At 35.7% G+C, this 12,864-nt stretch overlaps 1 protein-coding gene across 6 annotated transcripts in view; it reads left to right on the top strand.

The window, feature by feature from the left end:
- Positions 1-12,864, top strand: part of LOC125667216 (sushi, von Willebrand factor type A, EGF and pentraxin domain-containing protein 1-like) — a 33,212-nt gene that overhangs the window by 15,805 nt on the left and 4,543 nt on the right. For all 6 annotated transcript variants that reach the window (XM_056154731.1, XM_056154733.1, XM_056154735.1 and 3 more), the window contains 16 exons: positions 313-482; positions 986-1,256; positions 2,370-2,531; positions 2,614-2,775; positions 2,933-3,128; positions 3,330-3,448; positions 3,583-3,756; positions 5,985-6,215; positions 6,299-6,469; positions 6,610-6,816; positions 7,169-7,444; positions 7,557-7,739; positions 7,826-7,981; positions 8,490-8,516; positions 9,833-9,932; positions 10,110-12,864. The exon at positions 10,110-12,864 is cut by the window's right edge and continues 4,543 nt beyond it. In XM_056154731.1, the coding sequence (XP_056010706.1) occupies positions 313-482; positions 986-1,256; positions 2,370-2,531; positions 2,614-2,775; positions 2,933-3,128; positions 3,330-3,448; positions 3,583-3,756; positions 5,985-6,215; positions 6,299-6,469; positions 6,610-6,816; positions 7,169-7,444; positions 7,557-7,739; positions 7,826-7,981; positions 8,490-8,516; positions 9,833-9,932; positions 10,110-10,239 (2,735 nt within the window). In that variant the 3' untranslated portion in view covers positions 10,240-12,864. The remainder of the gene's footprint in view (positions 1-312; positions 483-985; positions 1,257-2,369; positions 2,532-2,613; positions 2,776-2,932; positions 3,129-3,329; positions 3,449-3,582; positions 3,757-5,984; positions 6,216-6,298; positions 6,470-6,609; positions 6,817-7,168; positions 7,445-7,556; positions 7,740-7,825; positions 7,982-8,489; positions 8,517-9,832; positions 9,933-10,109) is intronic.

A 12,864-nucleotide genomic window follows, 5' to 3' on the forward strand; every position in this document is an offset into this window, starting at 1 on the left:
TTTTTTTTTTTTACAAAGAGCAATAAGGAAATCAAAACAGTGTGTATGTAGCTCTTATTCAATGCTTAGTAATAACTTGCATGACATTCAAGGACTTCCTTAAAACTAGAGACATGTGTTTAAAGGAAACTTCTTAAACTAAAACAAACAACGTACACAAATAATTACATTTCAATTGAAATATTCTATATTTGTCCGTGAACGATTTAGTAGATCAGAAAATGAAAAGGGACAGATTCAGTAGAACTTGCAGTGAATTAAATTAAGTCAAATATTTATCAAAGGATCGGTTAACATATTTGGTATTTACAGAGACGTTCAAAGTAACGGAAGCATCATTTAAAATGTACGCCTCATTTTACTACGATGGCAATTGCACGGATCCAGTTGTACAGCAGAGCATTATTGATACCTTATCCAAGTCAAAATTCAATGACTCTTGTGCGCAATACAAAAGTCAATGCAGAGTAGAAAATATCCAGGTATTCTTTGATTTGTTTTGGCGTCGAATATTACATTATACATGTATATAATATTAAATTAAAAAGAAACATGAAAAAACTTTTGTTTAATGTTGTTATTTTCGTGGCAAAATGGTGCATCCCCTTGCAACATGGATACTTGGAAAATTTTCAATCAACCCGATGTAATGTAAAGAACACGTGGAACTGGATATACATGTATCTCTAAATGGGACATCAAACCCAATGCAATTTAGCTCTACATTACATATTCATTTATTATCTCTCTCTTACTCCTCAAGCACTCACTTATCCGCACCATCACTGTTGCAAAGAAATAACAAGGCATTCATTCCAAAGAAATGGGAATCACTAAGTTTTTGATTAGCTTAAAATTCATCCCTTCAAACTTCGTTGCGAGGGGATTACCAAGAAAAGCAATGTTAAATCAATGATTTACATTTCTTTGTTTTATAAATCCCATTACTTTTATACCATATCTCTTATTGTTTTCTTGTCGACAGATAATATGTGGTGCTACAAACAGAAAAAGATCAGCAGAAATGAAAATCACAATGGACATTGTCATAGATTCAGAGGAGTTCCAAACAGATCAGAGCTTCATGGACATTCAGAGTAGTATGATGAGTGCTTTGTCAAACGAAAGTTCAAACGGAAGTTTCGAGATAACTCTTGGCGATAACATAACTTTGAAAGCCACTGATTTGACTGCTGAAAGAGTAGCCTTTAAGTGCTCCAATAACACTTTCCCATCGTACACTACTTCCTCGTGCGGTAAGAGCATAATTGATGTTTTTTCAAATGTTTTGATTGCTGTAAGTAGACATGTGGAATTACGTAATGTCTGCGATGGTGTTAAAAGCATGACTCGCTTTTAATCGTTAAGAGGATGTAATAATGAATTACTTACAATTCTAACGATTATGTGAATTCGTTTTATTTATAATCACTATTGAAGGGGAATACATGGACTTTACCAGACAGTCTCAACAAAATACGTATTCTGATACTATCTGGGAATCGTTTTATATTTTTGCTCGAATTCTTGAACCTCGTCTACATTTTCGGTCGTGGTAGCCTAGTGGTAGTTAGGGCGTTCGCATCGCAACTGAGAGACCTGGGTTCAATTCTCAATTCCAGCGCCGAGACAAACCTAAGACGTTTATCATAGGTAGTGATTCTTCCTTCGCCAAGCGTGCGGTATTATAAGTGAAAGTCACAAGTCTCTCTGATATGGCCTTAAAAACAGAGGTTCCTTTACACAGAAGGTGTTGGTACGATAAGTATCCCTCAAAGCTACGACCTTGCATAGCTCAAAATGTTTGCGATATTTCACCTAAATCGGGTGACGTCTCTATATGAGGGGAAAATTGTCAAATGAGACATAAAAGAACAAACAAACATCGTAGAAAGATATGGTAATTATGTTTGTGTCTTTCTGTCACGAAGTTAATGATTCCATTGTTTAAAAGGTAGAAATTTCAGGAACCTTGGTCGAATGACTTTCTAAGATGGGATTTGAAATACTAGTAGGCATTCTACTAGGGCGATGTAGCACGTTACATTGTCCATATGGCTCACTTCCTATTATTAATTTTTTGATAATGATAATCGTAAATGTAATATTCATCATTAACATGTATTGTCGAATCATTACAAATCGTGAGGGTCAATCTTCATGAAAGATTGTCATTATTCAACATATATTTTTTGGAATGTTATAATTTCCTGGATATGGTTTATGTACGTTAAATTCTTTTTATGAATATTTATTTCGTTGTCGTTTAAAATTCATGGGATCCTTATATCAACGAAAATTGAGCACCGCGAAATCGAATGTAGACCATTGTAGATTTTATCGTCAGTTGTTGTTTTTTCTCCACATAGTGGAATGTCCAGCTGGGACACATTATAGTACATCACTCCAAACCTGTCTACAGTGCCCCAAAGGCCACTACCAACCGTTAGAGGGACAGCCTGAGTGTCTTCAATGTCCTGATGAGACGACCACTGAGCAGATCGGAGCCAAATATGTTGAGGAATGTTTAGGTATATAAAATCATTGTGTATTTACTTTTTTAAAAATATGTTCCGTTGAGTAGGATCTACACCTACATTTATTTCCCTTCAGAGTCGTGTCTACCGGGATACTGGTCTCAGACAGGGGTGACCCCCTGCTCCCCGTGTCCCCAGGGATCCCATGCGGAAGATTATGGAAGTTCAGTGTGTGTTGCATGTCCTTCATCACAAACAACTTTGATGCAGGGCAGCAGTAACGCAAGCGATTGTACACGTAATGCTTTAATCTTTACTGGAGTAAACACATTGCACGAGTATCGATGGAAGTTCATTTGCGAATTCCTCTTGATTATTAGAAGAATTAATACTTGGCATAAGTTATTTTGGTTGAATTTTACTATACAAAAGTTTATACATCTCTGTATTTCCAGACTTCGATATATTCTTGAGCTCTAATGTATCCAAGGCCATTATGGACATCGACTTCACTCAGGAGAAAACCGGAATCATTCTCAGTGCCTGGCTACGATTTCCAGTCGGTTCCAACACGACATCTCCATCACTGCAGTTTCATGAAAGTGAAAGTTGGTTCAAAACAATTTGGGTGAAGCACAAATATATGCCAGAGTAAGAGAAAATTGTGCATCATCGCCTTTGCAAATTTTAACGCCGATATGTTATTTAATGAAAAGGTTTAATCGCTTTTGCAACCATAACGCATATTTTAGATCACACCCCCATTTCTGATTCTATATAAACTACTTGTGTACATATAATGTACGTATGCAAATTACCTAAGTATTGAAAATTGTTATTTTTTGCATGAAGTAGTGGAAACAACTTTTCTGTCACGATCGACCATAAAGATTGGGCATTCGTTTTGTACTCAATAAATTTGGAGGAATTTTCCAGAATTAATGAGAGCACTTCTAAGTTAAAAATAACAGGTAATCATTTAGCCTTTGCAATTGATATACAGAAATATGAGATACAAATCTTTCAAAAGAGTCTCAACCCAATATATATATATATATATATATATATATATATATATATATATATATACATATATATATTACAGGTCCACTTATTGTATCTCAACTGAACATTTGGTCCTCAAACTACACCGAAGGAGAAATACATAACCGATCACATCGCTGCATTATAAACGAGACTGGTGATATTTTGCCATGGAAGGATTGGGAAATGGCTCGCCTTGAGAGAAGTTTGATACAGATACCTAGCCTATGTGACGGTAAGAGACGTTATTGATACAGATAACTAACCTATGTAACGGTACGAGACGTTATTGATACAGATAACTAACCTATGTGACGGTACGAGACGTTATTGATACAGATACATATTCTATGTAACGGTACGAGACGTTATTGATACAGATAACTAACCTATGTGACGGTACGAGACGTTATTGATACAGATAACTAACCTATGTGACGGTACGAGACGTTATTGATACAGATAACTAATCTATGTAACGGTACGAGACGTTATTGATACAGATAACTAACCTATGTGACGGTACGAGACGTTATTGATACAGATAACTAACCTATGTGACGGTACGAGACGTTATTGATACAGATAACTAACCTATGTGACGGTACGAGACGTTATTGATACAGATAACTAACCTATGTGACGGTACGAGACGTTATTGATACAGATAACTAACCTATGTAACGGTACGAGACATTATTGATACAGATAACTAACCTATGTGACGGTACGAAACGTTATTGATACAGATAACCTATGTAACGGTACGAGACGTTGTTGATACAGATAACTAACCTATGTGACGGTACGAGACGTTATTATACCCCCCGCAACAAGTTGTGGGGGGGGGGTATACTGGAATCGGGTTGTCCGTCCGTCCGTCCGTCTGTCCGTCCGTCCGTCTGTAGACGCAATGGTTTCCGGGCTCTAAAGTATTATCCTTTCCACCTACCGTCACCATATCATACATATGGACTACCCATGGGATGAAGATGTTCCCTATCGATTTTGGGGTGAAAAGGTCAAAGGTCACGCGCACTGGACATCGAAGTAGCAATATGGTTTCCATTTAAATTCTTTAATGGCTTTTTTCATCGCATGGAGATGCTGTGTTCCTAGATACCTTTTGGATCATAATACTGAAGTTTTACCTATTACCAACACCTTTGGGAGATTGGGGTAAGCGGGGGGGGGGGGGTATTCTTAGTGAGCATTGCTCACAGTACCTCTTGTTGATACAGATAACTGACCTGTGTGACAGTACGAAACGTTATTGATACAGATACCTAACCTATGTGACGGTACGAGACATTATTGATACATATACCTAGCCTATGTGACGGTACGAGACGTTATTGATACAGATAACTAACCTATATGTGACGGTACGAAACGTTCTTGATACAGATACATATTCTATGTGACAGTAGTAGAAGTTAAAACCTAGCCTTAGGGACGGTACGAGACGTTTAAACTAGTCTATGTGACGGTACGAGACTTTAGATTAAAGACTCGGAATTTACTTAGATTTGATGCAGATGATACCTATCCTACGTGAAGGTACGAGACGTTAGAGTAAGAACTCGGAATTGAATAAAGTAAAGGGAAAATGAAAGTTTTGTTTCGTTGAAAGAAGAAAAATAAGTAATAGTCATTGTATATTTATCTCGGTGTATCACGATTAATTTGAATGAAGGATAGTGACGAGTGTGTGTTACACCCTAAATCGTTGCCCGTCCCAAATCGTCGATTTGGGGTGTAACAGTGCATAGCCCTTTGTTCAAATACATCGAAATGAATATTCAATAACTTGTATCATGACCAATCAAAACAATTGTCAAATGACACGTGGTGATTTCGTGATTTTTAACAGGCCTACCTCCAATGAAATGTCGAATTTTTATCAGGTGACATCGTTATCTTTTCTTGTTACCCACTACATAAATACAACGCGCATAATTTACCATAATCTTGTAGAGCGATGATATGTAATCGTGAGCTCCCGACAATGGACGTGGGTGATTTGTAAACATTATATGAACTTTCTATTAACTGAACAAGACTTCATGTTATTCCAATTGTGTGATGGTATTGAAAGGAACTACAACTTTGCTAAAGTTGATAGATATGATATTTCGGTCAACTTGGATATTGACTTTAAGTTGGACGTACTAAATGAGCACTCGGAGAGGAAGGTTTTGGTTTGATTTTGAAGATTTTGTGTTTTGTCAACATCCACGATGTCCCATCACAAAGTTCAATTCCATCGCACACGTTCTGTAACAATCCTCGGTTGAGAAAAAGTCCATATCATGTAAATTTCCCAATTCATTGTCAGGAACTTGTAAAATGCTTAATTTTAAATTCTATTATTGCTTAGATATATCAGGAAATAGAAATAAAGGCGATATTCTTATGATATGTTTTTCTGGTAAATTTTCGTATTCCATTATTTATGTACAGATACAAACGAGTGTGATGAACATCCTTGTGGAGATAATACGTGTTTTAACGAACTGGATGGTTTCTCGTGTGTCTGTAAGCCTGGATACAGAGGACAGCATTGTGAAGAGAATATAAACGAATGTCTGACCAACATATGTCTGAATAATAGCACGTGTGTGGACGAAGTCAATGAGTATATGTGCGTCTGTCCTCCAAACTACAAAGGGAAATTCTGTGAATTTCTTTTCTGTGAGTTACTGATTTAAACTCGATAATCTTGGTTCGAAGTGTATGTTTCCTACTCAAAATGATGCAGGAAGTTTTGGTTGTAGTAAATGGTAACTGGGGGAAATGGGACGAGTGGTCATCGTGTTCCGAGACCTGTGGAAATGGAACGAAAACACGAAAGAGATACTGCAACAACCCAGCGCCATATAATGGAGGACACATATGCAGCGGAAATGACACAGAAATTACCGACTGTTTTGTTGAAGATTGTCCAGGTATTGTACAATCAGATTTCGCTGGATTGAGACATATTCATCCATGAGTAAATCTTATATTTGCTTTAATGTGTCTTGTTTAATGCTCTTTGGGGTCTACGATGAGATGATGTTGTAAAGTGAAAGACATTGTTTTCCAGTATGTACGATTCTGGAGGCACCATCGAACGGTTCCTTAAACTGCACCGGGAGTCCAGACACTGGATTTAACTGCAGCATAAGCTGCAATAGAGGATTTGACTTTGATGAAGCTGTAAAACCATTTTATGAGTGTGGACCAAACACGTTCTTTTTGTGGGACTTTAAGACAAGTGATAATCCAAATGGAAATCTCCCGACATGTAATCGTAAGTTCAGAGTCTATTAGAGAAATACATGGAGTAATATTAACTCTGTAGACTGCGTGTTTGGAATGGATGACAGTCGTTTTTAAAATTCAAAATTGAGGAAAGAGCATTTGATTTAAAACCCTTAAAGGCAATCACAATGTATGTATTTCGAAGATATGGTTTTGTAGCAGTAATGATAAAGTATCCATGTAGTGGAATACACTGTCGTATAGACATCGATATAATATAATGGTAATCATTTCAAGCACATAAATCATCGGTATGTATTTTAAAGGTTTCGAATCATTTCGAATCAAAATACAAAATTAAAAAATGAATATAATTGTCACAGTAGCATTTTATTCTTTAGCGACAAAAGAAAGCGAAGAACTGTCAGCTAGTTTCATGGCGTTGTATGATAACCTGCATTGTGACGAAGAAAACCGTGAAAATATAAAATCTGAAATAGAAGCGGTGGTTGATGTCTTTTTGGAAGAAATTCCTTGTGCACAGAGAGGAACTTGCAATGTTAGTGACGTCAATATCTTAAATTGCGGAAAGGAATCCACACGAAAGAAAAGATCCGTGGAAGAAAAACAAATAACTGCAGGATTTAATGTCAAATTTATGTGCTCAACCATACAATGTATGTCAGGAAATTTCAATAACGAATTTTAATTAAAGTTGTTTCATAGAGATAACATTTGAATTTTGCGATGAAACTTAATATTACATAATCATCTATTATTTACTTTCAGTTGATTCCGAATTGTGTGTAAAGGACCTCATAGACGCTGTAAGAAGTTTTAAAAACTCATCCTTGATACACAAACTCTCTGTTAATGTAAGTGAAACTACCTATGAAATTGATGTAAATCAGACAGGTGTGAGAGGAGAGGTTCGGTGCGACACGGGATACATCAGCTCAGGAGTTAACTGTGGTGAGCACGCTATACAAACTTACACAGGTTGCGAAAACAACTCATGTGTTGATTAATGATTATGCTTATATTTTCTCCGATTGTAGTCCCGTGTGGTGTGGGTAATTTTTTTGCCAATGGAGAATGCAACAAATGCGAATATGGGTTTTACCAGAATGAGCTGGCCCAGACAGTGTGTAAAAGTTGTCCTACTGGTACAACCACTCCAGGTCGAGCCTCCAGGGGACCGCGTAGTTGTTCAGGTAAAAGCAGAGAATTGTTGGATTAATGTGTATGATTTCATCATTATGATAATACATGTATGAGGAAATTGAAAGTACCTTTAAAGAATATACTTACATAACTGTGACCGGTCAACAGGGGATGCTTACTCCTCCTAGACACCTGATCCCACCTCTGGTGTGTCCAGGGGTCCGTGTTTGCCCAACTATCTATTTTGTATTGCTTATAGGAGTTATGAGATTGATCACTGTTCGTTATCTTCACCTTGCACGGTACTCTTTAACTTGCCCTGTTTGACATCAGTGAGAAAAACCCGCTGAAAGTTACAAACATGGGGTCTCTGTACTTAGCATGTAAATTTTATCTCTATGATAATCCATGTTTTGTGAGGATGCCTTTATTTCGTATACGTCTTGAAATGAAAGTTATGGGTACATTAAATGCAATGTTTAATTATATCTAACATGTATAAAAAGAACCACAGGGTGATAAACAAAATAGAAATTTTGTATAATTTCACTCTTGCAGTAATGATGATTCTTCAGGAAAATCACGGTAGGTAAAACTACATTATACTGGTACATGTATTTAATTTTTTAAAGAACAAGAGTTATCTACCTTCAACTAAAGTAGATCGTAAATGTACGAGGGTTGTCCAAAACCTGACAAACAAGCGAGTTATTGGATTCCTTTAGTTGCAATGGAAATTTGAATTAATAAGCAGAGGTTTTCATAGACAAAATTGGTTTTATGCATAGAAGAAATGGCATTGTTATAGCTGGGAGCCTACTGATGCCAAAATCTTCATCAACATCATTGGAAAAAAATTACATTTCAAGCTATTCAATGAGGAATTAAAATCAACTAAAGCTAAATATCCGTGTTCATGCAGGGTACAGGGTATCTTGCGGTAGAAAAAAATACAAACTTTATAGGCAAAGGTGCACTTTTCTCTTTATAAAAAGATGTTTATATATGTTAAAATAAATTCGTTGCATTCCATCGTTATTCAATTATCGATTCTCGCTGTATGATTACAAAGTGTATAAATAAATATTGAATATTATAATCAACTGTCTGTCACAGTTACGCCGTTCTTGGAACACTGATTCTGACTACGGATAATTCTGTTTACCTGATCAAGATATAGAGCTCCCGGCGGGTGTTACCGGTCGACAGGGGATGCTTACTCCTCCGAGGCACCCTATCCCACCTCTGGTATATCCAGGGGTCCGTGTTTGCCCAACTCTTTATTTTGTATTGCTTATAGGAGTTAAGGGATTAATAAGTGTTAGTTATCTTCACCTTTCACAGTAATGATGTTTCATAAAACAAGTCCATTATATGCAAATTCTTGGGGAATCATATTTAATACTGGGTTATTTTCACAAACACAAAATTTAAGCAGAAGTTTCTTGATGTCACTAAATCATGTTATTTGCAAGCTGTTCTAATGCATAACCTCTGCTCTAATCTGGCATTACCCAATAATCACTACGGTAACTCGAACATCTTGAAATTTGGTAAACTATTGAGCACGTTGTATACGTATTTCTCATCTAAATGAACGATTATATCAAATAATTACTTTCAAAATAATAAAATCATTTTTTTAATTATACGATGTTCCTTTGATTCATCCTTACCATTTATTTCAATATCTATTTCAACAATAAAAGTACTATGCTTATACTGAAAGATATAACCAATAATCACCCAAGGCCTCATTACACCAAGTTTTATCAAATATCTCATGATAGTGTTTTTATATTCGAACGCAAGCACTACTTTTTTGACAATCCTCGAAATTTTGTAATTTGAAATATTGATCTTACAATCTCTGCACTTTTATTCACTTCATTGCGGTTTAGATGAATTGTACACGGGAGTTGGGTTGAGCATTGGTACGCTCATAGTCGTCGTAGCTATCGTAGCCGCACTCATCTTCAAATTCAGAAACATGGAGTTCAAGTGAGTAAAGAGACCTGTCTATTGCAAAAATTTCAAATTTGAAAAATACAAAATAAAGGCAATCTATAATGAATCTGCTTAAAACATGCTTGCTACATTTACATACACAACAATCAATCATAACTTAAAGATAAAAACAATGATTTATTTTTATCTCTTTCTCTATTTTTTATTTAGACTTGGACAGGACGGTGTTAAAGTTCAAAAGAAGTACAGTCAAGTAGACGCCTTTAACTTTAATGAACAGGAGGTAGAGGGCGTTGCTCTTTGTACAATAAAAAAACTCGATGACAATGATGTTTACTAAATTAGCACATATTGGTTGATAGTGCTGGTCAATCAACTTGCTAATACATGTATGACGGGAGTTGCATTTTGTAATGGACAAAGTATAAGCTCATGCTATACATTTACATACGATCCATGCCCTTTTGCATATAAACTGAAAAATGTACATTATCATGATTATTACTCAAGTTAACTGAAACCTGAATAACTCATGAAAGAATAACTGTATTGAAAGTATATATATCTAAACGGTGGCCATAGTTACCTCCAGTCTTTTGGTATCGGGCGTTGACATGTTTGTGACTACCGTTTATAAACATTACAATTTTAGTGGGTCCATGTCTTTAGTCTGATCCACTATTCATCAATTCCTCGTAAATCGAGACTAATAATATCCAATATATAAATGAATGCATGTGTGTATCTGTATGTCGTATACCCATCATGTGCCCAAATTCATTGCGGCCCTGCTGCAGTTTGCAAACAGCAGAGGAGAGACTCGCGAGAAGAACTCGGCAAACGAATTTAATAAGTTAGCAAGCTGTTAGCTGCAATAATATAGCCCTCTCCGATTTTTTGTTGGGGCGGGGGGGGGGGGCTACAACTTCTTAGGATCTCCGTAAGTGGTTCACTCTCGCAACATTTTCGATCATTCTATACTTTTGCTGACCTTCTTTACGTAAATAAAAATTATGACATTCTGTGTTTCTTAGTCAATAGATAAATTTACAACCTGCAACTTACGATTTGTGAAGCTCTGTTCTACTGTTTTCAGCAATGTCGATATATTATTTCTCGATTCATATTTGTGCACCATGTTTGATGTACTGAAGTTTCAACTTCCGATTGTCAAGTTCTTTGCAGATGCCATATAGGGTAGTATTTACGTCAATGGACGAATACGGATTCATTATCAAGTTAAAAAACGAACAACAGAGTGTAAATTCTTTCTGCAACTATATCATTTCCTTTCCTTGTTGGAATTGCTGGAGTAGCCACATTTTCGCGCTGATTGTAAATATTTAGGTTTTTCAGTAGATCCACCTACGAGATCTCGCGATAACAAGCATGGCGGAGAAGACGGAGAATTTTGCATGCTGTACATGTTATTTAATGAAAAACACCTTTATTACACATGCCCAAGCACACAGTTGGTACTCGTTTTGGTGTAAACAACATTTGGGACTAATACACGGAGCTTATAATCGATTATTCATAGAATCATTTTGCCCCATTACGGAGATCCTATGGAATTGTAGCCCTATCCCGAAAAAGTCAGAATAAAAAAAGTCGGATAGGGCTACATTATTGCAGCTAGTAAGCTATATGTACATTGTAATTGTTCATTATTTAAAATTATTCTTACAATTACTGAATGAATGGGTTCTATATCGTCAACAGAGGATTTAGGAACAGTTCCCTCTGAGAGTTCATCAATACTCAATGCACGATGATATCGATTAAATTTAATCAAAATTTTATATCCTTTATTTCTGATTTTCGCTGGAGGGTGTAAATAATAAATGGTATTGGAATGAATTGTTTCTTTTTGTTAGTAGTCCTCTACCGGTGAAACAGAAGGAGATGATAGGTTTCGTCTGTCCGTCCGTCTGTCCCACTTAGTTTTCCGTACTTGAAAATTTGGGAGCATATAGGTTTTGGTCTGTCCGTCTGGTTGTTTGCTCGCAAAACCTTTAACATCGGCCATAACTTTCAAATGGATCGTGATATGGCTTTCATATTTCCCATATGTATTCTTTGTGATAAGACCTTTCATTTTGGTACATGTACCAAATGTTTCAACCTCTTGACCTTGGACTTTTGCCATATAGGGACATCAGTGTGTCACAAATACGCCTTGTTTCATCATACTTTGATTTAGGAAGCTATTTATGTTTACTGATAAAGTTTAAGTTCGTCACAGGTGAGTGATTTTTATGAGATGTATGATAAATTGTGCCGAATTTTGTTTTTTCCGGAATCTTTTCACCATGCATTAAAGGGACTGGTTCACGATTTTTGAAAAAAATATTTTTCATTTTTGATGTTGAGCATTAAATATATAACTGATTTAATGTTGACAGCCAAAATTTTGAACTTCTCAACGCAAGAATAAAAGCAATATTTTAGCCTTAAATTTGTGTTATGTAAACAAAGACTCGAGTCTTTTCATGTATACAAACAAACCAGTGAAATGTTAATTTTGTAATATAAAGCATCTTAATTTTACATAGTCACAAATTTTAACTTTTAGATGACACATTTTACCCAAAGAATGCTTGAAATGTAAAAGATATAATAAACTTAGATCGATATAAATTTCTTTTGAAAATTTCGTAAACAACAACATATTACAATCTTTGTTTACAAAACAAATAATAAACTCTCTAAAATGAGCTTCTGTGAGGATGTTTAACCTTAATTTTTATGTGAAATCTTTTAAACACATTAGATAATAGATTTTGATCATTAGAAATGAAAAACAAAATTTTGGGGAAAATCGTGAACCAGTCCCTTTAATATGGGAAGCGAAAATTTGGTATGTGATATACTGCTTTATTTTTACAGATCAAGTTTAAGTTTTCTCAGTTGCATGTTACGAGATTTATTATGAGATTTGATGCCGAATATAGTTCCACTTGGT

Source organism: Ostrea edulis, chromosome 2 (genome assembly GCF_947568905.1).
Source record: "Ostrea edulis chromosome 2, xbOstEdul1.1, whole genome shotgun sequence".
Classification (NCBI taxonomy): domain Eukaryota; kingdom Metazoa; phylum Mollusca; class Bivalvia; order Ostreida; family Ostreidae; genus Ostrea; species Ostrea edulis.